This window comes from Microcaecilia unicolor, chromosome 3 (assembly GCF_901765095.1).
Source record: "Microcaecilia unicolor chromosome 3, aMicUni1.1, whole genome shotgun sequence".
Lineage (NCBI taxonomy): Eukaryota > Metazoa > Chordata > Amphibia > Gymnophiona > Siphonopidae > Microcaecilia > Microcaecilia unicolor.
The window spans coordinates 53109332-53133239 of NC_044033.1; the positions used below are offsets into that span (position 1 = coordinate 53109332).

The following is a 23908-nucleotide window of genomic DNA, read 5'->3' on the forward strand; positions in this document are numbered from 1 at the left end:
GGTGGGTTTTGGAGGGCTCACATTTACCACCACAAGTGTAACAGGTGGGGGGGGGGGGGGATGGACCTGGGTCCGCCTGTCTGAAGTGCACTGCACCCACTAAAAACTGCTCCAGGGACCTGCATACTGCTGTGATGGAGCTGGATATGACATTTGAGGCTGGCATAGACGCTGGAAAAAAATGTTTTTTAATTTTTTTTTTTCAGGGTGGGAGGGAGTTGGTGACTACTGGGGAAGTAAGGGGAGGTCATCCTCGATTCCCTCCAGTGGTCATCTGGTCAGTTCGGACACCTTTTTGAGGCTTGGTTGTGAAAAAAAAGGGACCAAGTAAAGTCGACCAAATGCTCGTAAGAGACGCCCTTCTCTTTTCCATTATCGGCCGAGGACGCCCATCTCTTAACCACGCCCCCATCCTGCCTCCGGTACACTGCCGACACGCCCCCGTGAACTTTGGTCGTCCTCGCAACAGAAAACAGTTGTGTCGGAAGATGGGCGTCCTTCCCTTTCGAAAATAAGCTAGTTAGCTGGCCCTGGCTATGTGGATTGCGCAGCTGAACATCCTTGAGGACCACCTCAACAGTAACTGGATTGTGCTGGGAATAGAGAATGACATGGGGACAGGGACCCATGGTAACCATGGGGATAGTGACAGAGCCCAAGGGGAAGCAGGGCGGGGGGTGGGGACAGAGTTCGCGGGGACGGGGACAAACTTTGTCCCTGTGTCATTTTCTAGTTTGAAGGCTATTAATGAATCGGACAGTTATTCATGTTCGAGTGATGTAGGTGACAATGTTTCCATTTTTTGGAAAAACAAGCAAAAAAGCTGGCCACAAACGGCAAAATTTGCATGGGGGCTCCTGTGCATTCCTCCCATATTTTCTACTGCAGGAATGACTGTGGAAGACAGGAGAGCTAGACTGAATCCTGAGATTGTTGATGACTTATTATTCATCCACAGATTAAAAAATCATAACCATACTTCATAGGGCATATTTCTCCCCCACTAGGGAACACAGAGCGGGTTGTATTTTGTACCCCTGGACATTTTAATAGGGTGGATTAGGGTTCCTTGGGGTACTAGAAGTCAGCTGTTGTTGGGGTTGGAAGGGCAGAAGGCGGTGGGGGGTTATTATAGTAGCTTGTTATTATTGTTTTCTAATTGTCATTTATAAACATCAGTTATACAGAATATTGTTCCTTTTTACAATTTAATCACAAGATTTCTGCAGATGAGGACCCTTTATGGAATCACGCTTAGCACCATTTCCTGTGCTTAAGTTTAGGCACCAGACTTAACACTTGCTGAAATCTGGTGTAAATGCTGGTGCCCAAGTTAGGCCTGCTGAGGACATATTCTATAATTCCATGCATAGCTTTTCGGAATGCCCATGATACACCCATGGTCGTGCCCCCTTTTGATTTACATGCTATTAGAGTTAGACGCCAAGCCTTATAGAATAGCATGCAGCCAGATGCAAGTGCAAAATTTAATGAATACCAACTATCAGTAATTGGTTGTTAGCACTCAATTATTGACATTAATTGGCTCATTACTCAATTAATTTGCATATGTACAAATTTGGGTAACAAGTCTGGGCACCATGTATACAATCTGAAGAAAAGTGCAAACTATGGGCTAGATTCTATATATGGCACCATAAAAATCTGCACAGAAAAAAAACGCTAGTCTATAAGCTGTGTTTAAAGTTAGGCACGGTTTATAGAACAGCGCCTAACTTTAGGCAAGGCCATTTGCACCAACTTGAAACATGGTGCAAATGTGCGCACCTACACTAGGCGTGTATCCCTGTTATTCTATAACAACACATGTTAATTTTAGAAACGCCCCTATTGCGCCCATGCCCCTTCCATTTCCACACCCCCTTTTTCAAATCACACGTAAAATTCAGTTAAATTTAATTAGTGCCAATAATTGCTTGTTAAAATGCCAAATATTGCTGTTAATTGGTTTCTTATTTAATTACACGCGCAAATTGGACACACCCAATTTTTGGTGACTTCTACAGAATTAGGGGGGTATATGAAAGTAGTGTGCACTAATAATGATATTTGTTTTGAAACTAACGAAAAGGGAACAGAAATTTTCTGGCTGCCCATTCCTAGCAAAAACCTGACATGGGTGAGATAAAGTTAAGCTAAAGGAATGTGTATGGACCATAAGCCTCAAGGCCTTTGGTGTGTAAATGCACCCATTCGAAGATAAAGACAGAGAAACTCAAGGGTTTTTTTTTGTTTCTTTTTAACTTACCCTCTCCCAGAACCTTGCCAAGGGTAAGAACAGTCCGATCAACCATAACATCCTCAAGCTTTTGCTGAAGATCCTCACTGACTCCTAGGCTGCTTACTGTAAAAAGAAAAATTTCAAATATGAAGTAAATGATATGATACCGTATCTGCAGCAAGGACCACAGCACAGTATTACAAAAGAGTCCTGAAGAATGGAAACATATGTGACCATCTCTGAGAAAAGAGAGACTCCTTACATGGTAGCTAAGCCCCGCCCAGTGCATCCCAGGATGCACTGGGCAGGGCACTGCCATTTTGAGGACCGCTCAACGGAAGGAGGGAAGGAATCCTAGTCTAAACTCCTTTGGTATGAGGGGGCTGGGGGTGACCGCTAGACCACTAGGGCAAGACTGGAGGGGAGTCCTTGCCAGGGGTCCCACCGGACCACCAGCATTTTATTTATTTTCAGAGTGGTGGGGGTTTGAGATCCACCAGACCACAAGGCCCTTACATGTGGGGTTGGGGGGTTCTAAGGTCCACCAGGCCCTTATGAGTTTGGGTGGGTGGGGGGGGGGCTTGAGGTCCACCGGACCACCAGGCCCTTGCCTCTGTGGGTGGGAGGGGTCTGAGGTCCACCAGACCACCATAGCCTTTGGGATTAAGGGGGTGTAGGACCTGGGGGTCCACCGGACCTCCAGGGCTACTGACAGCCAGCAACACCGATCTCCCTTATTCCTCCCCTGCTCGGCACAACCCTAATGCCAGCTCTGAGCTGGCTTAGGGCTTGCCGTGGGAGGAGCACACTTGTTAAGCGCGCTGCCCGCTGAGCTTTGGGGAGGAATATATGATGAGCTGTTCCTGCAAGCATTTTGCATGCTCATTAAGCTCAGAGCCAGCAAGCTCATTATTTCACACACTCGTTGGCTCTGAGCATTTGGCGGTAGGAAATGCAGGTGCTAGTCCAGTGCTAATGGCCTGTGGTGCCTGTATTTGCTTCTGAGCATTGGGGCATGAGGCGCTAAGATTATAGAATTAAGAGGCAAATGTAAATCAGCCAGAGCTTCCAGATCATGCACTCATGGGCGGACTCATTCCGGCTAAAGCTCAATGCCGAAAAACCCCAATGCCTAGCTCTCACCTCTCAATTCAATGCAAACAATTACTCCACTATAACCACACCTTACTGCACACTTCCTATATCAGAAAACCTGAAAATTCTCGGAGTCACCATTGATCGAAACCTCACACTCGATACCCACGTGAAGAACACAACGAAAAAAATGTTTCAATCGATGTGGAAACTCAAAAGAATTAAACCTTTTTTCCCAAGAAACGTCTTTCGCACCCTAGTACAGTCACTAGTTATAAGCCACCTGGACTATTGCAATGCCCTTTACGCAGGATGTAAAGAAAAGACCATTAAAAAACTCCAAACAACCCAAAACACGGCAGCCAGACTCATCTTTGGAAAACCTAAATATGAAAGCGCGAAGCCCCTAAGAGAGAAACTACATTGGCTTCTGCTCAAGGAACGAATTGAGTTCAAGATCTGCACAACCGTGCACAAAATCATTCACGCAGATGCCCCACTCTACATGCTAAACCTAGTGGACCTACCGCCCAGAAACGCCAAAAGATCAGCCCGCAAATTCCTTAATCTGAATTTCCCCAGCTGCAAAGGAGTGAAATACAAACAGGCTTATGCTACGACCTTTGCATACAAAAGCACACAGTTCTGGAATGCGCTACCCAAAACCCTGAAAACCATGAACAATCTAACCAGCTTCCGCAAAGCTCTGAAAACACACCTCTTTAACAGAGCCTACAAAAGTCACCCTCAATGATACAATTCATTCCCAAATCACCTGAACACACCTAAAACACTCTGCACACAATTCATTCCCCAAATCATCCGAACACACCTAAAATACTCGCACACAACCTACCCAATATCCGCCCATCTACTACCTCTTTTACATCAGCTTAGGATCAACTGTATTTAAATCGTGTATTGACTTGATCATAACCTTTTACATTAGCCTATGATCAACTGTATTTAAAACATGTATTGATTTTAACATAACCTCACTCTGTAAGCCACATTGAGCCTGCAAAAAGGTGGGGTAATGTGGGGTACAAATGCAATAAATAAACAAATAAATATATTACATTATTTACTTTCTACAGCAAAGCATAACATAAAATAATAAAAGGTATAAGGAAAACATATTATGGTAAACTAATATGGGTGAGGTCTGCACTTTGATATACGGGACAGTGGACGGTGACATTTATTTATTTATTTATCTATCACATTTGTATCCCACCTTTTCCCACTGATAGCAGGCTCAAAGTGGCTTACAAAAATATTGTAGTAAGTTACAATGTAAGAAGTACAATTTTTCAAATTTAGCAGAATAAAAAATAACAGTTAAACAGCGATGGGTATTGACGTAGGATATGGATAACAATTAATCAGTAGTAAATATGAAAGCTAAGATGTAATTAGAGTCTATTGGATCTTATAATAGTAAGGGATAATTCTGATTATGTTGAACCTGGGGAGTAAGCCTTCTTGAACAATACTGTTTTCAATGATTTCCTAAAGTTTAGGTACTTCTGGGTAGTTTTTGTTAATTTGGGTCAGGCGTTCCACAGTTGAGTGCCAATGAGGCATATTTTCAAAGCACTTTGGGAGGCTAAGTTCCATAGGTTTCTATGGAACTTTGGGAGGCTAAGTGCTTTGAAAATGAGCTTGAATGTAAGTGAAGTTTGAGGCGTTAATTGATTTATACTTTAAGCCATTGATAAGTAGAAAATATTTTTGTCAGGCTAAGCCCTGTTCCTTGGAATGAAGATATTTACAGAATACCAGTCAATTTTCAAGCCAATGAGGGAGAGAGCACTTATGGGGGTTTTTAATAGTTGAGGCTTGTTTTGTTAAAAGCTTTAAAGGTACATATAGTGATGACTCTCTCAATTTATTGAGCAAAACAATTTAGTAGGTTGTTGTGAAAAGTTTGTGAATTAGTGGTTATAAACTAAAATAAAACCATCCTTCCTCCTGTACAGAGAACTTTTAATAATTTAAAACAAATAACTTACATGTCATTTTGATGGGATTCCGAGTGTATGACTTGTTAACTTTGAAATTCACCACTAAATCTGGCTCATCAGCATTGCTGAAAACATACCTAAGAAAGAAAACCAGTGAATAAAAATGCTCAAATTACCCACTGCAATAATACACCGTATGTTTTCAGAGCACACAATTCTAAGTATGTTATGTAAATATTGTAATACACTTCCAAACTAGAAACCTACAGTGGAATGAAAACATTCCTTTGGCATATCTCACTTCCCTCAAACTGCATTCCAAACAAATTTTACTCAAGGCCAATTTGTTTTATCTGTGAAGGCTGGTGAGTCATTGGCCATGATTAAGAGGGCTGTTTACTAAAGTACAATAAGCTCTTATCATAATAACCAGTAACACAGGCCCGTATTAAATGCTGCCATGTGAAACATATATTGGACAGACAAGTCAATATGACACCTAAGCTATGCATACTGGGATATAGAGGGAGTAGGCATGCATTACGGCGTTCGGAACGTCAGTTTTTGTATAAAGCGTGTATTATTGGGAAAATGTGTATAATGCAATATTGGATACAGGATGCCGCGCCCTCCCTTTGGCACTGGAGAAATAGTCTGCATGTTTTCGCCACGGGGAGGCCAAAGATGCTAGAGGAACTATAAAACGGAAAAAGGAATACTGGTCAGTCTGGGAGCCTTATATTCAATCGATTAGTGGTAGAGCCCGAAGTTTATTACTAACACCATACAAATATACAATCAATAATTGTAACAGAATGTGCATAGGACAGGAAGAACATGCCTAAGTGTGCCATGCAACACAAAGACATTATAGCATTCTATAAGTTACTTGCGTAAGTTGGAAACACGCCCATACCCCTCTTATGCTTCGCCTATGTGTACGCTGCCCCCCTTGCAGTTACGTGCTAAGTAAGGCAGTCATGTGCTCCATTACAGAATAGACGTAGTGAACTTATTCGCATAAGTGCCCAGTTATATAATTGCCCTCACAGTGTTTCTACTAGAGTTAAACTGCTAGAAGAATATCTAACAATTAGCCATAGCCTTTGCCGACCTTCGCTAATCCGACCATCTGGCATATCCGACAGACTGCCCCCCCCCCCCCCGGTGATGTCATTGCATTTATTTCTATTAAAAATCTTTTAGAACCATTTTTGAAAATTGGGAACTCTATGCCTTTGTTATAAGAGAACATAACTAGGTAGGACCAATGGTCCATCTAGCCCTTATCCTGTTTCCAACAGTGGCCAAGCACTGTTTTCCGTATTATCTGACTTTTCACTTATCTGACAACGGGTCGGTCCCGTTTACGTTGGATAATCGAGACTGTACTGTACAAGCTAAAATAAGAAGCCCATGTAAACTACATTGTATGTCTTACTTACCCAAACTTAGTTTCCAATAATCTCTTTCTGACAATCATGGATAAGCACACAACAAAAAGCACCAAAACTATTCCACAGATCACGCCGAAGACAATGAAAAAAGAGTCCAACTTTCCTGATGCTGGGGTTGAAGACGGCGCAAATGCAACCCATTCTAAAAGAAAACAGTTTAGCAAACAAAAAAATTAAACTTGATTGCACAACAGAATACATCAGTTAGATAACTGTGACACTTGTAACATCTTTATTATTATATATCCTTTCAGTCTTTGGAATCCTTGGTCGCCCTCCCACTTTTATTTCATTTCTTGTTGTTGTCCGTGGGGTGTCTAGAGTTCTCCGCCTTCTGGCGGATATTTTTTCTCTCTTTATTTATTTAAAACATTTCTAAACCGCTCTATCCGATATTCCTAAGCAGTGTACACAATAAAAACAGTGTTAAATTGCATGGAATATAACATGTTGCAGTATGCTAATGAGCTAATTTAGGTATTCTATGCAATGCAGAGAGTACACCACTCATTTTTGATGCATGCATGATGCATGGATCTTTTTGTTAGGGTCTGGGGTGGCATAGAAGGATTTGTGGAGAGGATTTCTTGGCAGTCTTTCTAATGTAACCGTCGGTTTTGTCTTGTTTTGGAAAGTAAAAAAACGTATGCATGTCGGAACAAAACCGAAAATGAAAGAACACATCAATTTTTGCTCTTCTGTGCCTAAATTTTATGTGTAAGCAATTTTTGCGAGGCTTATATTTAGGCGCAGAAGAACAAGTGCCAATATGTACTGACACTTTCAGTTTTTGTTTGGAAATGAGCACAAGAAGCCACGCTTACTACAAAAACTTGTGCTCATGAATCAAGCATATTCCCCCTGCATCCATAGCACATTTTCTGCACATAAAATTTGCATGTAATTAGCATTTTACATGCAGTGGTATTACACTCGCAGTAGAAGCCACGTGTTCAGACATCCACGTATGGCTCTACCATGAGCCTTTCTGCATCGCCCCCACCCATGAAAGGAAGAGCTAAGGAATAAAAGTGAACTTTGAACACAATTGAATTGACAGTAAATATGAGCTAGGCAAACAGATATTTGTGGACTCCTACCTCCATTCACTTCTTTTCATTCCCTCTCCCTGACAGACCCATATTCATCTTTCCCTGCCTCACTTGGGGACCTGACTAGCTCAACAGCATTGGCTTCCTACACAAAATGTTGACCCTATGCCTTCACCTTACTTACTTTCTTTCTTTCAATCATTCCCTCAACTCCATTTCCAACCCTCTATACTCAACTCCTCCCACCCCTCATATACCTTCTTCTGTCACTTGTACCCTCAGCAGCCTCAGCTCCTTTCCCTGTCACTTATTCCCCCTCTCTTGCCTCCAAGTTCCTTCTTCTGCCTCGTATCCTCTACTTAGCTTCCCATATCTCCTTCTCTTCGACTTCTGCTTCCACCTTCTATCATTTCTTCACATACCTCTTATTCCTTCTTTTGTACCGTCCACAACCTTTACAGTTCGACAATATCTGCCCCTCCACTCACCCTGCCTTTTTATGGCTTGCCTCAAATACTCCAACCCATCTAACACACCTTTACATACCCCCAACCATCTGCCTTGTCATCACTGTCACACAGTCCCTGAATCTCTACTCAATCTCTGTCAATACTCCCACCATTCTCGTCTCCATGAGTCCTCATCTAATTCCAGAGTCCCTGTTCTCTCTCACCCCCACATTTGCAGTATTTTAAAACCACATCTTGTTGTGTCTGATGTATATCTTTTACCAATAAAGTCATTTGGTTGTAAAACGTCAGCTTACCATTTGCTGGAATGAATATATGAACTGGTTCACTGTACAGCCCATCACCATCGCTTGTGTATGCCGCTACTATGATAGAGCAAGTTGCATTTGTGGCTCTAATAGGAATATTCACTGAACTTTCATTCACAATACTCTGCTCAACTAAGGTCTGTGGGAAACAGAAAGGAAAAGGAACAAAATGATACATCAGTAAAAAGGATCTAAAAGGGAAAAAAAACTGTTACCTTTGGTTTCTGACATATTTTCTACTTATCATAGATATTATTGTGACTGTCTCCAAAATACTACAAACTCCATTTTTTCAAAAGATTTTATTCCATGTTTATAGAAAAACTCTGGAAAATATCTTTTCAGACTTGCCTTAGAACCGCACGCTAATTTTCAATAGCAAGCTCCCCACAGAGTTTCCTTGTGAAGATCTGGCCTAGAGCAGGTGCAACGTACGCATGAGGATTTCAAAATAAAACCCCGGATGTATTTTTACTGCTCAACCTAACCTATGCCCCAATGATCAAAAGGTAAGTACGGGCACTAGACCACCAGGTGTGGGTTGGAGGTACAGAGACCTCCAGCCCTCTCTTCTGTTTGGTGGAGTGTTAGGAGGGATGGAGGTCGGTGTCAGTGTCCAGGGAGGGCGTGGGGACTTGGGGGGACACTAGGCCAGCAGGGCCTTGCTTTTGGGGGTCCTTGGAATGTTTGACAGGTCTGTTATTTTTTTTTTACAGCCCAGACCTGTCAAACTAGTGCGGGAGGATTGTGCCTGAGTGCATGCCCAGGCACAACCTTCCTGCGCTTTCCCACGATGATCAACGCTAATAACATGCCTACATTTGCATGTTATTAGTAATGATCATTGGGGAGTTAATTCCTCACACTGTTCCACAGCTATTTTTATGGCGCTGTTTCGGAACAGCGTGGGGAATTGATCATCAGGTCCCTAGCCTCTTTTTTCCATTATTACAGGTATCTGCATTGTAAATAGCACATATACTGTAACCTGCACAGGAGATGGAGGAGCAATTTTCAAATATATATATATATTGAAAATTAGCATGCGGTTCTAAGGCAAGTCTGAAAAGTATCGGCCTGCTTATCTGACATTGCCGCCTGGATGTCCAACCGCCACCTGAAACTGAATATGGCTAAGACCGAGCTTATTGTCTTTCCACCCAAACCCACTTCTCCTCTCCCTCCACTCTCTATTTCAGTCGATAACACCCTCATCCTCCCCGTCTCATCTGCCCGCAACCTCGGAGTCACCTTCGACTCCTCCCTCTCCTTCTCTGCGCATATCCAGCAGACAGCCAAGACCTGTCGCTTCTTTCTCTATAACATCAGCAAAATTCGCCCTTTCCTCTCTGAGCACACCACCCGAACTCTCATCCACTCTCTCACTACCTCTCGCCTTGACTACTGCAACCTACTCCTCACTGGCCTCCCACTTAACCATCTAGCCCCCCTTCAATCCGTTCAGAACTCTGCTGCCCGTCTTATCTTCCGCCTTGACCGATATGCTCATATCACCCTTCTCCTCAAGTCACTTCACTGGCTTCCGATCAGGTACCACATACAGTTCAAGCTTCTCCTACTAACCTACAAATGCACTCAATCTGCAGCCCCTCATTACCTCTCTACCTTCATCTCCCCTTACGCCCCTACCCAAAACCTCCGCTCTCAGGACAAATCCCTCCTCTCAGTACCTTTCTCCACCACCGTCAACTCCAGACTCCGCCCTTTCTGCCTCGCCTCACCCTATGCTTGGAATAAACTTGCTGAGCCCATACGCCAAGCCCCCTCCCTGCCCATCTTCAAATCCATACTCAAAGCCCACCTCTTTAATGTTGCTTTCAGCACCTAACCATTATACCCTATTCAGGAAATCTAGACTGCCCCAATTTGACTGACTGCACACTTTGTCCTTTAGATTGTAAGCTCCTTTGAGCAGGGATTGTCCTTCTCTGTTAAATTGTACAGCGCTGTGTAACCCTAGTAGCGCTTTAGAAATGTTAAGTAGTAGTAGTAGTAGTATGTATATATATATATATTTTTAATGTAAGTATACATGCTTTCTAAATTAAAAAGGTTGTGAACGTTACCCTTACTATTGTTTGCTGTAAGCAACCTATAGAAATTGCCATCATCCTATAGGATCTGTACAAAGAAAACTTTCTTTTTCTGAGTGAATTCCTTCAAAAAGGCGGTAAATAAATCCTAATAAATAAATAAATAAAAGTGGACAGAATTCATTTCCACTACTCATGATGTATTGTAAGCCACATTGAGCCTGCAAAGAGGTGGAAAAATGTGGGATACAAATGCAACAAACAAACAAGTAAATAAATAAAGAGTCACTAACAAGGACTTTTCTGAGGAAGGTTGAGAGTAGAGGAAGCCTTACAGGACAGGTGAACATTACTTTGTTGGGTGATTATTTTAGAAGCTCTAGTTCTGCTTTGGACATCTAAAAACAGCATTTAGAGGTCAATACTGCATGGACATCCAGATCTCAATTGTATAAAGCCAAGCTATGGGCGTCTAAAACTGCGGTATGTCCATCTGGAGAGGGGGAATGGTCTAGGTGTGTTTTGGGCGGAACTAAAATGGCAGCTATAAAAAATAAACTGAAAAGAAAGTAGACAAATATTAGATTCTAGCAATACCCATGTAACTACTTCTAACGATATGGCAGAAATTTCTGCCCCATATTATAAAAATATATATGAATCTCAGCTTAATAAAGATCAAGATCAAATTGCACAATGGTTAGATTATCTTCCCTTACCTTATTTATAAGAAGAGGCCAGAATTAAACTTAATAAAGCCTTTAATCTGACAGAAGTTGAGTGAGAAAGCTGGTCTAGATTATTTACCAGCAGAACTGTATCATGTGTTATCTGGCTGCCTTGCTCCACTTCTCTTAGAGGTATGCAATCAAGGTCTTGAGCAGGGCCAACACCCCTGGTCTTTTTATGAAACTACAATTACAGTAATGCTTATAGAAGGCAGAGACCCAATATCTTTGTTTAATGTAGATTATAACACTTTTGCTAAACTACTTAGTCCCAAAATTGAGAAATACCTCCCAGAATTAGTACACCTAAAGCAAACTGCATTCATCAACGGCAGATTTGGCTCAGACAATATTAGGCAACTTTTAAATATTCTGCATTATAGGTAAAGATCTAATACTGAATCTGCCATTTTCACTTTAGAATGGCCATATCCATTTGACGTTTTATCCATATTTGGTTTAGGATTAAATTTTCTAAATTGGATACATTTATTTATTTATTAGGATTTATTTACAGCCTTTTTGAAAGAATTCACTCAAGGTAGTGTACAGTAAGAATAAATCAAACATAAGCAACAGACAATTACAGCAGTAAAAATATTCAAACAACAATACAAAGTATAGCATAGTATACTACTTACAATGTCAACATAATACGTAATAGAACATTTTAACAGACAGTGTAGGGTATAAGCAAAGATGGATCTTATAGATGTGTAAGAGAGTAAGAGGAGTTAGAAACTATGGTGACCCATTTAAAGAAAGTTGCACGTGAGGTCAGAGAGATGATTAAATGTTATCTTAGGTAGGGTAGGAGTGGGGTAAACATATACAACAGTACTAGTTAATGGCTGCAAATCTAATTCTTTCCCACTAGCTAGGGGCACTCAACAAGGATGACCACTGTGTCTGATATTTAATTTCGCTACTGAATCATTAGCAATTACAATTAAGACCAGATAAGAAATTCCAGGGATTCTGAGTTGGTCTAGGGCACACTGCAAGTTGAGATCTTTGTTCATATCTGGTGGCACTGTCCTAAAATCCAAAATTTTTTGGAGGTTAGCGCATTCCACTATCTCCAGAATTATTGGGTTCTGTCTTCCTGACTCAACTCTGTTAATATTACTAGGGGAAGATTTGACTTGGTAGGTGCATCATTAACATGATAACATGATAAATGGGATGTTTTTAGCAGTGAGAAGTATAATAGCAAGAAACTGAAGAGATATATTTCCAACCATTCTGGAATGGTTTAGCAAAATTTGGTGTACTGTAAGTATGGAATACGTGACATATGAACTAGAACCATAATTCAGATTCAACAAAGATTGGTTGGTCCCTTTTTTCAATTCTATGAAGTTACCTTGACTCTAATAAGGAAGGGAAAATGAATGATTAATTTGCAATGCTTGATTATAGTTATATACTGATATTCTGAGACAGGTTGATGCTGTATCACAATGAAGAAAAGGAGGGGGCAAGGTTCTTTTTTTAAAAAAAATTATTTATAGTAAATAAAAAATAAAACAAGTAATACACTTGCTACAGAAAATAGGAAGAGGTTATTACAGCATATGCTAAATAAGTGTAACACACCCTCTACGTACACCGTCTTACACTTAAGAAATGAGGATTTCTTATCCCATTAACTCAGTTACCACAAACAAACACCAACAGTCTTGTTAATTAACTTCTTAAACCAGTATATCAAATACTTTCTAATTTGTGCACTCAAACCAACCCAGATCAATCAATCTTTAACCCAGATCTCCAAAACCAGTCATTTGCAGTCTTTTACACACTTTTAGGACCCTTTCAGTCTTCATTGCCAAAGTAGTAGCTGTAAGCAGTGGCATAGCTATGGGGGGCACAGGGGCCTGGCCCCCCAAGTTGGTTCTGGGGCCCCAGGTTTGGCTGGCGGGGGTCCTCAACCCCGGCCAGCTGAAGCGTTTGTCCCGCACTGATCTTGCCGCATTGCCTGCCCTGCTGTTCTCAGTCACGCCGTGTATGCTCGTTTTAATCAAACTGAGTATGCGCAAAGTGTCGCGCATGCTCAGTTTCACTAAAACGAGCATACACGGCGTGACTGAGAACAGCAGGGCAGGCAATGCGAGACCCACGCGGGACAAACGCTTTAGCTGGCGGGGGTTGGGGACCTCCCGCCAGCCAAGGTATGATAATGCAGTGGTGGTGGTGGGGGGGGGGGGGGGGGTGCAGCAGGGAAGCAGGCCAAAATATGCCCCCTCACTTTGGGCTCTGCTTCCCCCCCACACATCGAGGTCTGGCTACGCCACTAGCTGTAAGCCCTTCCCAGTTTCTTAGTTAAGTCTGTGTGTAGGCGTGGCTGTGTCACCTAGGTCCCTCCTCTCCTTGCAAGTCCACCCTCCCCGAGTTCCCTTAGATCTCACCCCTCTGCTGGAGACTTCTTGGGCTGGTAGCTGCTGGACTTCCACACTAGCTATGCCTGTCTCTGCTAAAGCTTCCTGGAAGCTTTCCCTGGGCTCTGAGGACCAGCTGTTCTAGTGCTGGCCACACCCAAGGAGCCTTCTCCCTTGCTGGGCCCCTAGTGCTGACTGAACCCCGAAGGCCTTGTCTTTCATTGAGCCCCTAGTTCCGATCACATCCCAGAGGCCTTGTCCCTCGCTGGTTCTCTCTTCAAGAGGAGTCTCTGGGGTTTCTCCCTGCTGGGGTTCAGGCTTACCAGCCCTTAACAGGGCTCTACAACCACCAGTACCAGGGTTCTCCAATAGGGGCTAGATTCTATAAATGGTGCATAAAAATCAGCGCCGAAAACCCCCCACACCTAGGCATATTCTATAAAGTACGCCTAAAGTTAGGTACAGTTTATATGCCTAGCGTCTGTCCACGTGACTAAATTTAGCCACATGTATTTATGCCAAGTAACTAAGTTAGGCATGGAGAGGGTGTATTCTATATAAGCACGCGTAGATTCTAGAAACGCCCATGATCTGCCCATTACATAGCCCCATGGTCATGCCCCCTTTTTGGTTCTGCGTCTTAGAATTTACTCGCAGAACTTTACAGAATACGCTTAGCAAGTTCTACTTGTAAATTCTAATTAATTCCAATTAGTGTCAATAATTCCCTGTGAAGTGGCAATTATTGGCACTGACTGCCTTGTTAAAATAAGTTATGCGTGCAAAATTAGAATATGACCTGATTTGCGCACTATCTCTGCTCTTCTCAGTCCTAGGCAACAATAGCACCCCTACAGGCCATTATATGCGGCCCTGAGTTGCACTCAAAGGCCTCCTTGATTTGAGCAATGCTCCCAAAGGCTGTTGCTCTTCCTGTTTTTAGGAGACTTTCTAAAGGTATTTTACTTGCTGGGGGGTTCAGAATTACTGGGCCTTAACAGGACTCTGCAACCACCAGTAACAGGACTTCCCCACTAAAGGGCTGTCTCCCATCTAAGCCAGAACCATCAGAGGTGGCTCAGCATGAGACAACCTCTTCACCCAAAGTGAATTTCTCTCTCGGGCACAGATGCTCAAAACTCCGGTGCTATTCCAAACGTCGGAAAAATACTGCCGGATCAGTGCAGCGAAGGAACTCCCTAATACTCAGTGCTAATGAGATGCAAATTATATCGTTAAGCATTAGGGAGTTCAGCGGGAGGATGGTGCCTGGCGCATGTGCTCAAGAGTTGTGCGTTAAGCACAGCTCTTCAGTGCATGCCCAGAACGCCAGAAGGGGAGGAGGAAGAAATGCCAGCTCTCATTCTCTCACACTTGCCAATTTACTTTCACCACTGAAAGGTAACTGTATAAAAAAGAAATTTCATTTCTACTCCCAGAACTGAGGTACCATTTTGTTTTCGGACCACAGACTGGGCTATGTTTTTCTATTTCCTTCATATAACTCAAATCAATAGTAAATGAGTTCAAGCACAAAAGTTAGTAGAGCTAAAAGTCATGAGCAAGTTAAACCTTTACTGAACATACTTATTGGATGCTTTATATTCTTGATTTTGTGCTAGTGCACATTTAACAGATGGCATAGGGTTTTCAGTGGCAAAAGCATCCTTGTTTGGTGCGCTCTCCGCTCAGCATTGGGGAGGAATACAGAAAGTTTTCATCAGCATTTGCATATTCATTGCGCTCAGAGCCGGTGAGCTTGTTTCGCTGGTTCACATGCTCGCAGGCTTTGAGCATTCTGTGCTACCAAATGCGGGCGCTAGTTTGGCGCTAATGGCTTCTAGTGCCCACATTTACTTCTGAGCATTGGGGCCTCAGTGAATTCCCTACCATGCCACCAATTTTCTCCTCCCCTAAACTTGTGGGGAGCAGGTTTACCAATTCCCTTATTCTGATCCCGCTCTCTCCATTCAGTTTCTGTGCGCATCATTTATCCCACAAGCTTTATTCCTTTCACTTAATTAATCTCCTTAAAATGTGTAAAAGTATTCTCAGCAATCTGTCTGTTTGCTTCCATTTGCATGGAGGCAGAGCTGTGAGGCCCATCCTCCTCCTGCAAATTTAACAATGTTCAATCAACTACATTCCTGTGCAGCTCCTACTAAAACAAGCTAAATTTGACAGTTAAGAACTCAAAAAGAATAAACTTATGTTTTACAAGCACTTTATTAGGATTTCTTCTTTCTCTTTATTCTCAATAAAAACCCACCCAAGGGGGAGAGAGTTTATAAGCATTTTTTAAAAATGGAAATTATTCTAATTTAATCTCACTTCCATTTAGTCCTCAATTAGCAGAACCCCAGAAAACTAGGAGGAAAAAAAAAATCAAAGAAAACCGAATACTCCATTCCCTGAAAGAAAAGGACACCGAGCCAACCCTAAATTATATAGCCCGTAGTGACTACCCTCATACATCTATCTGGTTAGGATTTACAAGCTGTGTAGGAAATTTATTATCTAAAAAAGACTTCAATTGTTTAGGGTCATAAAAATAATATCTCAAATTATCAAATTTCACCACACATTTTACAGGAAACCTCAAAAAGAACTTTCCATTACCTGAATAACTCTTGTTTGCAAGCTCAGGAACTGCTTCCACTGTTCCTAAGTCTCTTTGCAAACATCTGGAAAACACCATACATTTTGGCCCCAAAACAATTCAGATTTATGTTCAGAAAACAAACTCCAAACATGATTTCTATCATTCTCAAATACAAATGATACAAGTAGAGTTGCACGATCTTCCACAACTTTTACAGAAGTCTCGTCTCTAAGATATCTGTAATATTCAAACTATCTGGCGATACAGCTGATGTCCCCTCACTCACAGTTCATCTTCTCTTATAGGGTAGATTAAAAAACAAACCTGGTTGGAAATTGCGGCTCACTGGAAGCAACGGGTAGGGCCCACTATCCTGGATTGGAAATTAAGACTTTGGGTCATAATGGCTCTGGAGAAATTGACTGATCGGAGAAGTGGCAGATACGGTCCTGATGCGAAAAATGGACAAATTTAGAGCGGGTCTGGAACACTGCTAGTGGTACTCAGGGGGAGTAGCCATGAACGGGAAGGCAGGGGGAGGAGGGGGGCAGGGTTGGGAAGAAAATAATACTCTGTTGGTTATGTGTTACAGATGAGTTTGAGTTGTTTAGGAGAGCTTGTAGCCTTGAGGCTGCAATTGCGTGTATTGTATAATTTTTGAAGTGTTGAATAAAAATCTTAAAATTAAAAAAAAAAACACCCTATCCAGTGGAGGCAATAACATCAGATGGTATTTTCAGGATTTCTCCAGGATACTTCCTAAAAAGGTCCCTCAATGTCATGTGGGGTATCCGGGGAAAATTCAAAAACCATAAATTTACTCTCTCATGCTTTCCGTGTAATCCTATTAAATCCTGAGTTATCTTAATTTGAACTTCCTGCACTCCAGATAATTTCCTACCCAGTTCTTCCCAGGAAGCTGACCCCCCCCCCCCCCCCCCCCCCCCCCGAAGTCACTTCATATTCTGTAAATTTAGATGTTACATTCTTCAAATCTTTCTCTACTTGGTAAAAAGTCTTTTACTCACAGTCATATCCAACTTTGTAATAGCCTGCCAGATAGCAGATTATTTGAATTTGTAAGCCGCTTTGCTGTCCTGATATGAAAGGCAGTACATCAAATGTGATAAACCATAAACTACAGCCTCAAGTATCACTAGCACAGCTGTGGAAGTGCTCCCACCCAGCGGGGTCGCAGACCCACTCAAAGATCTCAATGGAGCCTCTGCTGGTCCCAAATGCAGCCTCAACAGAGTTTCTTCTGGTTCTTTCCTAGGGAACATCCAGGGCAGAATAACTGCTCCTTGCAATGTTTCCTCCTGCAGGAGCTCCCGATCTGCTGTCTCAGCCACTTTCTACCTTTAGGCAAGAAGCATTGCCACCCCCAGAAATAGGGGAGAACTTGCAGCAGCAACAGGCTGTGGGGGAGTACGGGCTGAGGACATCCACATCTTGCTCCAGGCTGGGGAGCCCTCTCTCTCCCTGAGCTGCAGCGATAAATCCTTCTGCCACCTCCGAGGACGCCATCAGAGGGAAATACCTCAGCACTGAAATTTGAGGCACAGTGGGAGTATTAGGTAAACAATGCTTAGTCTTTCCTCACCATTTGCCCATTCCTGCAATCAAACTGGTGTTACTCGAAAGAAAGCAACACAGAGGTCATCCTCCTAATGTCTGGTCTCGGCAGCCATCTTGGGTTCTGGGGGCAAGGTTCTCGAGTTGCGGACAGTTTATACATAAATACCTCTTCTTTTCTCTCTCTCTCTCTAAAATGATGATGTTGATATGTCAGATGAATCTATTTTTATTTTTTGTTACATTTGTACCCTGCGCTTTCCCACTCATGGCAGGCTCAATGCGGCTTACATATTGTATACAGGTACTTATTTGTACCTGGGGCAATGGAGGGTTAAGTGACTTGCCCAGAGTCACAAGGAGCTGCCTGTGCCTGAAGTGGGAATCAAACTCAGTTCCTCAGTTCCCCAGGACCAAAGTCCACCACCCTAACCACTAGGCCACTCCTCCACTGTTGCTACTATTTGAGATTCTACATGGAATGTTGCTATTCCACTAGAAGTCGGCCCTTGCAGATCAGCAATGTGGCCGCGCAGGCTTCTGCTTCTGTGAGTCTGACGTCCTGCACGTACGTGCAGGACGTCAGACTCACAGAAACAGAAGCCTGCGCAGCCTTCTACATGGAATGTTGCTAGTGGAATAGCAACATTCCATGTAGAATCTCCAATAGTAGCAACATTCCACGTAGAATCTCCAATAGTAGCAACATTCCATGTAGAATCTCCAATAGTATCTATTTTATTTTTGTTACATTTGTACCCTGCGCTTTCCCACTCATGGCAGGCTCAATGCGGCTTACATGGGGCAATGGAGGGTTAAGTGACTTGCCCAGAGTCACAAGGAGCTGCCTGTGCCTGAAGTGGGAATTGAACTCAGTTCCTCAGCACCAAAGTCCACCGCCCTAACCACTAGGTCACTCCTCCACTGTTGCTACTATTTGAGATTCTACATGGAATGTTGCTATTCCACTAGCAACATTCCATGTAGAAGTCGGCCCTTGCAGATCACCAATGTGACCGCGCAGGCTTCTGCTTCTGTGAGTCTGACGTCCTGCACGTACGTGCAGGACGTCAGACTCACAGAAACAGAAGCCTGCGCAGCCTTCTACATGGAATGTTGCTAGTGGAATAGCAACATTCCATGTAGAATCTCCAATAGTAGCAACATTCCACGTAGAATCTCCAATAGTAGCAACATTCCATGTAGAATCTCCAATAGTATCTATTTTATTTTTGTTACATTTGTACCCTGCGCTTTCCCACTCATGGCAGGCTCAATGCGGCTTACATGGGGCAATGGAGGGTTAAGTGACTTGCCCAGAGTCACAAGGAGCTGCCTGTGCCTGAAGTGGGAATCAAACTCAGTTCCTCAGTTCCCCAGGACCAAAGTCCACCACCCTAACCAATAGGCCTGATTTTGTCTTCTTTTTCTTCTTAGAATGGCTTGTTAATATCAATAAATAGTATGGAAATTTTAAAAAAGAAAGCCGATGCCAGCTTGAATTATATAATACAAATAGAATTACAATAAATGTAAACCTTCACACAAACTGTGGGGGGCAGAACAGTGACAATACTTGCTGTTGGCATGCAACATCCCATCAAGGAAAGGTAGTTGTTACTCTGTGCTCCAAAAACACATATAACCTTTGTCAACAGTGCTGCAAAATTCTCTGCAGCCTTCCGCCACGTGAATGGCTGGCAAGAACTCATCTATTTATAGTGGGCTAGATGCCTACACGAGGAGCTGGAATCTTTGAAAGACAGAACTGCAGTAATGTGACACTGAGTCAGCAGTTAATCAGCAGGCACAGTGGGTTTCAGAACTCCAGAATTGACATTTCAGCAAACATCAGCACAAAGATGCCATATCACAAAAACAAAGACAAAAGGGGCATTATTAATATTCCAAACAACTGTGGAGCCCTTGGCCTGGATTGGCCGCTGTCGTGGACAGGATGCTGGACTCGATGGACCCTTGGTCTTTTCCCAGTGTGGCATTACTTATGTACTTATGTTGTAATATGCACCAGGCAACAAGAAAACTGTCTTCTTTGCACACCTTTGCAATATACAATTGTATGGCAATCTATGTAAATGGTTCAAAGAGCTTTCACAGAGCCTTAAAACTGTGCCAAAAAGATTTTCTAACTTTTGCCACAGAATCTACTCAAGCTGCAGAAAATCAAGAGAAGGGGAAGGAATGAAGACTTTTTTTTGTAAAAAGGAAATACAACTGTGGAACCAGTCAGGAGATGGACTGGCCAGGGGCAGAAGCAATAGGAAAAGGGACTGTTCTTCTGATCCAGACTCACCTCCTTTTCCCTCTTCCCTGCAGGTTGCTTGGAAAAGAAAGGCTGGAGAAGAACACTCCTGCTTGCTTTGGAGTCTGAAAAGAAATGCTAGAATGGCCTTTGTTTCCTCAGACATTAAGCCCTGAGCCCCTACGTCTTGCCCCATCCTTGGCCACCTTCAAATCTAGACTGAAAGCCCACCTCTTTAACATTGCTTTTGACTCGTAACCACTTGTAACCACTCGCCTCCACCTACCCTCCTCTCTTCCTTCCCGTTCACATTAATTGATTTGATTTGCTTACTTTATTTATTTTTTGTCTATTAGATTGTAAGCTCTTTGAGCAGGGACTGTCTTTCTTCTATGTTTGTGCAGCGCTGCGTACGCCTTGTAGCGCTATAGAAATGCTAAATAGTAGTAGTAGTAGTAGTAGTAGTACAATCTGGTACCTAAAAAGCTCAAATTAAGCCATACTAGTAGATGGCTATGAGGCATATTTTCAAAGCACTTAGCCTCCCAAAGTTCCATAGAAACCTATGGAACTTAGCCTCCCAAAGTGCTTTGAAAATATGCCTCCATACCTATCAGCCACTAACAGTCCAGGAAGAGTACAATAATGCAGTCAGAGAACTAATTAGCTGGTGTTTGAAAGGGCTAAACAGATTAAGCAGCAGTTAGCTTGTTCTTCCCAGAAATTGGTTTGGTTAACCAGAAACCAAAACTCTTTAGCAATCCTAGAATACAGAAAAAAAAAAAGCTATACAGGCACTTTTTGGTGTGACTAGGGAAATGAAACATTGACTCATAGAACATATCTAGTGTTATTGTACACCATTGTAGTGCTTTCTCTGCAACAATCATAAGACCTTGATACGTTTTCCTCATTTTACTGCACTGCAGCCCATGTGGGTCTCCCGACAAAAGAAGAAACATTTGGCCTAGTCTGTGGAGGAGATTTGAGATCAGTCTTGGTTTTCCTGAAAGACTTTAGACCCTAAGGAGCTAATTCCACACATGCAACAAGCGTGTGTTTGCCCTTCTCCAGCTCACACTCTAAAGCATCTTTTTCTCCAGCATTGGCTCCTCTCCTCTCCTCCACCCCCAGGTCCAGCATCTCTCTCCCGTTTCCCTCCTAGTTCAGCATTTGTCATTCACTCACGTCCTCCTGCACCCGGGTGTCCTTTAAGCTTGCCTTCCATCCTGGCCAGCTGCAGCGTGGAAAGCAGGCTGTCTATGGGCCCTTTGTTGGTACCGCCTCCTCTGATTCTATTTGCTGAGGAGGCGAGACCAGCAGAGGGAAGGCCCCGCAGGCCACCTACAGCCTGCTTTCCATGTTGCAGCTGGTCATGATGGAAGGCAAGCTTATAGGACACCAGGATACGGCAGGCAGGGAGTGACAAATGCTGAACCGGGAGTGGGTGGAGTCACAGATGCCAAACTGAGAGGGGAGGAGGGAAGGGAGTGAGAGATTCCATATCACGAGATAGGAGGAGAGCTAGAGGAGCGGGACCTGCAGGGAAAGGGAGGCAAATACAGGAAGGGGGGGGGAAGGGAAAGATATAGAGGAACAGTGAGAAATGGGAGGGGGAGGGGTGGGATCAGGGGGAGGGGAGAGAGAGGGACCTTTGCTGAATTCCTGGGAAGGAAGGCATGAGGAAGGGGGGACAGAGGGAGAGATGCTGGACATGGGGAGAGATAGAGACACAGAGGGATGATGCCGGACAGGTGGGAGAGGGGGAGAGGGAAACAAGGGGATGATGACACATGAGGGTGGATGGGGGGCACAGAAAGATGATACTGGATAGGGTAAGAATACAGACACAGAGAAGAGGGATATTTAACATGATGAGAGGATAGGAGCAGGGACACAGAGAAAATACTAGACAAAGTGATAGCGACACACAGGGAAGATGGATAGTGGACATGGAGACAGAAGATATCCCAAATGAACTAAGAGACCTTGGTAAGAGAGTTAAAAGAAGACAGAGGAAAGCAGAAACTGGGACCAATATGATGAGGAAAATTAAATGGCCAGATAACAAATTTATTTTCTATTTATTGATTAGAATATGTAAGTTGATTAAATATGTAAGTTTTTGGAACCTATATCTGCCAGAGCTGGTTTTAGACATAGCTTGGACCCTGCAAGAAAAACCTCACTCAGTCAGCCTTCAATTTTGAACATAGCAGTGATAAATCTCCAGCTTTGGGGTGAGCCACCCTTGGCATCTCTGTAATTCTATAATATAACTGCTAACATACCGTATTTTTTGGACTATAAGACGCACCGGACCATAAGACGCACCTAGGTTTTAGAGGAGGAAAATAGGAAAAAAAAATTTGAAGCAAAAAGTGTTGCGGAGATCTGCTGGAGGACCACAGGTTGTGCCACACTCTTGTATGGGGACAGCAGTTTTGCACAACCTGTGTGACTCTGCAGTGGAATTTGTCCTCCCCTGTCATCCATGTCCAACGATTCTCCTCTCTCCCCTGCCCTCCCCTCCATGCCCAGCAATTCTCCTCCCCTCCCTATGTCCAGTGATTCATTCAAACCCCCGCCCACCTGCCTGTCCGCCCTCAACTCCCCGACTTTCCGTTTGTGCAACCGTGCTCCCTGCCTTGAAATCTTTAATTTACATACCCGAAGTCGCAATGAACTAGCAGTAAGTAAAAGCAGCAGGCAGGCAGGCTCGCCTCCTCGTCGCTTTGAGCGCGAGGCCCTATGCGGTCACAACACTCGCCTCGGCCTAAGACCGGCCCTGGCCGCCGCCCCCTCCCCCCCCCACAGTGAGCAGGTACGCTACATTCGGACTATAAGATGCACCCGCATTTTCCTCCTAAATTTGAGGGGGAAAAAGTGCGTCTTATAGTTTGAAAAATATGGTATATGCACCTATTATGCATATTGTGAGACCCCGAGCGGGGGTTGGGAATGGCCAGAGAAAATAATACAGCTGGACAAAAGGTAGAATACAAAAATAAGTATTTATTTACAAGAACAGGAATTCCTGGGCGTATTTCTTCACAGGGCCTGAGTCGTAGCAAGGGTAAACCTCTGTGGTTCAAGAACACAGTTACTAATATTTATGTTCATGTACCTTTGGGCCTGTTTCTTCACAGAGCCCTAGGCACAGAATGGGAAAACCCCAGCGGTTTCAGCAACCAGCCATAAGCTGCCTCTGGTGGTAGTCTCAAACACAGTCTGCGGCTGCGGGGTTGCCACGTCCCAAACACAGCCTTCCAGCTCTATTCTATGTCTCCGGTCTGGCTCCAGTCAGATCTCCAGCTAACTTGTAGAAGTTCAATCAGTTAGCAACAAGGGCTTACCTCAGCCTGATCACAGCACTGGGATGTCTTCAGTCAAGGCATACTACTACTGGAGCTTCTCCTCTTTCTCCCATGGGCCTCCTCAACTTCTGCCTGGCCCTATCTTTTAAACCCTCTGGTTGTGACTCTGCCCCTCCTGGGGCGGGATCTGCTCTCTTAAGGTGGCCTGGGCTTATTTGAGTGGGACTTCTCTTAAGGGTGAGGGGCAGTGGCCTATACACCCCATTACACAAATACATATTTAGAATGACGGCATTTACTCACCCATGTGCAAACATAGCTGTGTAACTGCCAATATTCTGCCTAAGGGCTACTGTATAAATACGTGCTTAACTCAGGGAAATGGCAAGCGTTGGAT

The 23908-nt window shown here is 43.4% G+C and overlaps 1 protein-coding gene across 1 annotated transcript in view; it reads right to left on the reverse strand.

Moving 5' to 3' along the window:
* Positions 1 to 23908, reverse strand: part of MERTK (MER proto-oncogene, tyrosine kinase) — a gene marked incomplete at its 5' end in the record, with an annotated part of 146225 nt that overhangs the window by 43489 nt on the left and 78828 nt on the right. The window contains 4 exons of the mRNA XM_030194661.1: positions 2270 to 2365; positions 5353 to 5441; positions 6750 to 6903; positions 8580 to 8730. Of these exons, the coding sequence (XP_030050521.1) occupies positions 2270 to 2365; positions 5353 to 5441; positions 6750 to 6903; positions 8580 to 8730 (490 nt within the window). The remainder of the gene's footprint in view (positions 1 to 2269; positions 2366 to 5352; positions 5442 to 6749; positions 6904 to 8579; positions 8731 to 23908) is intronic.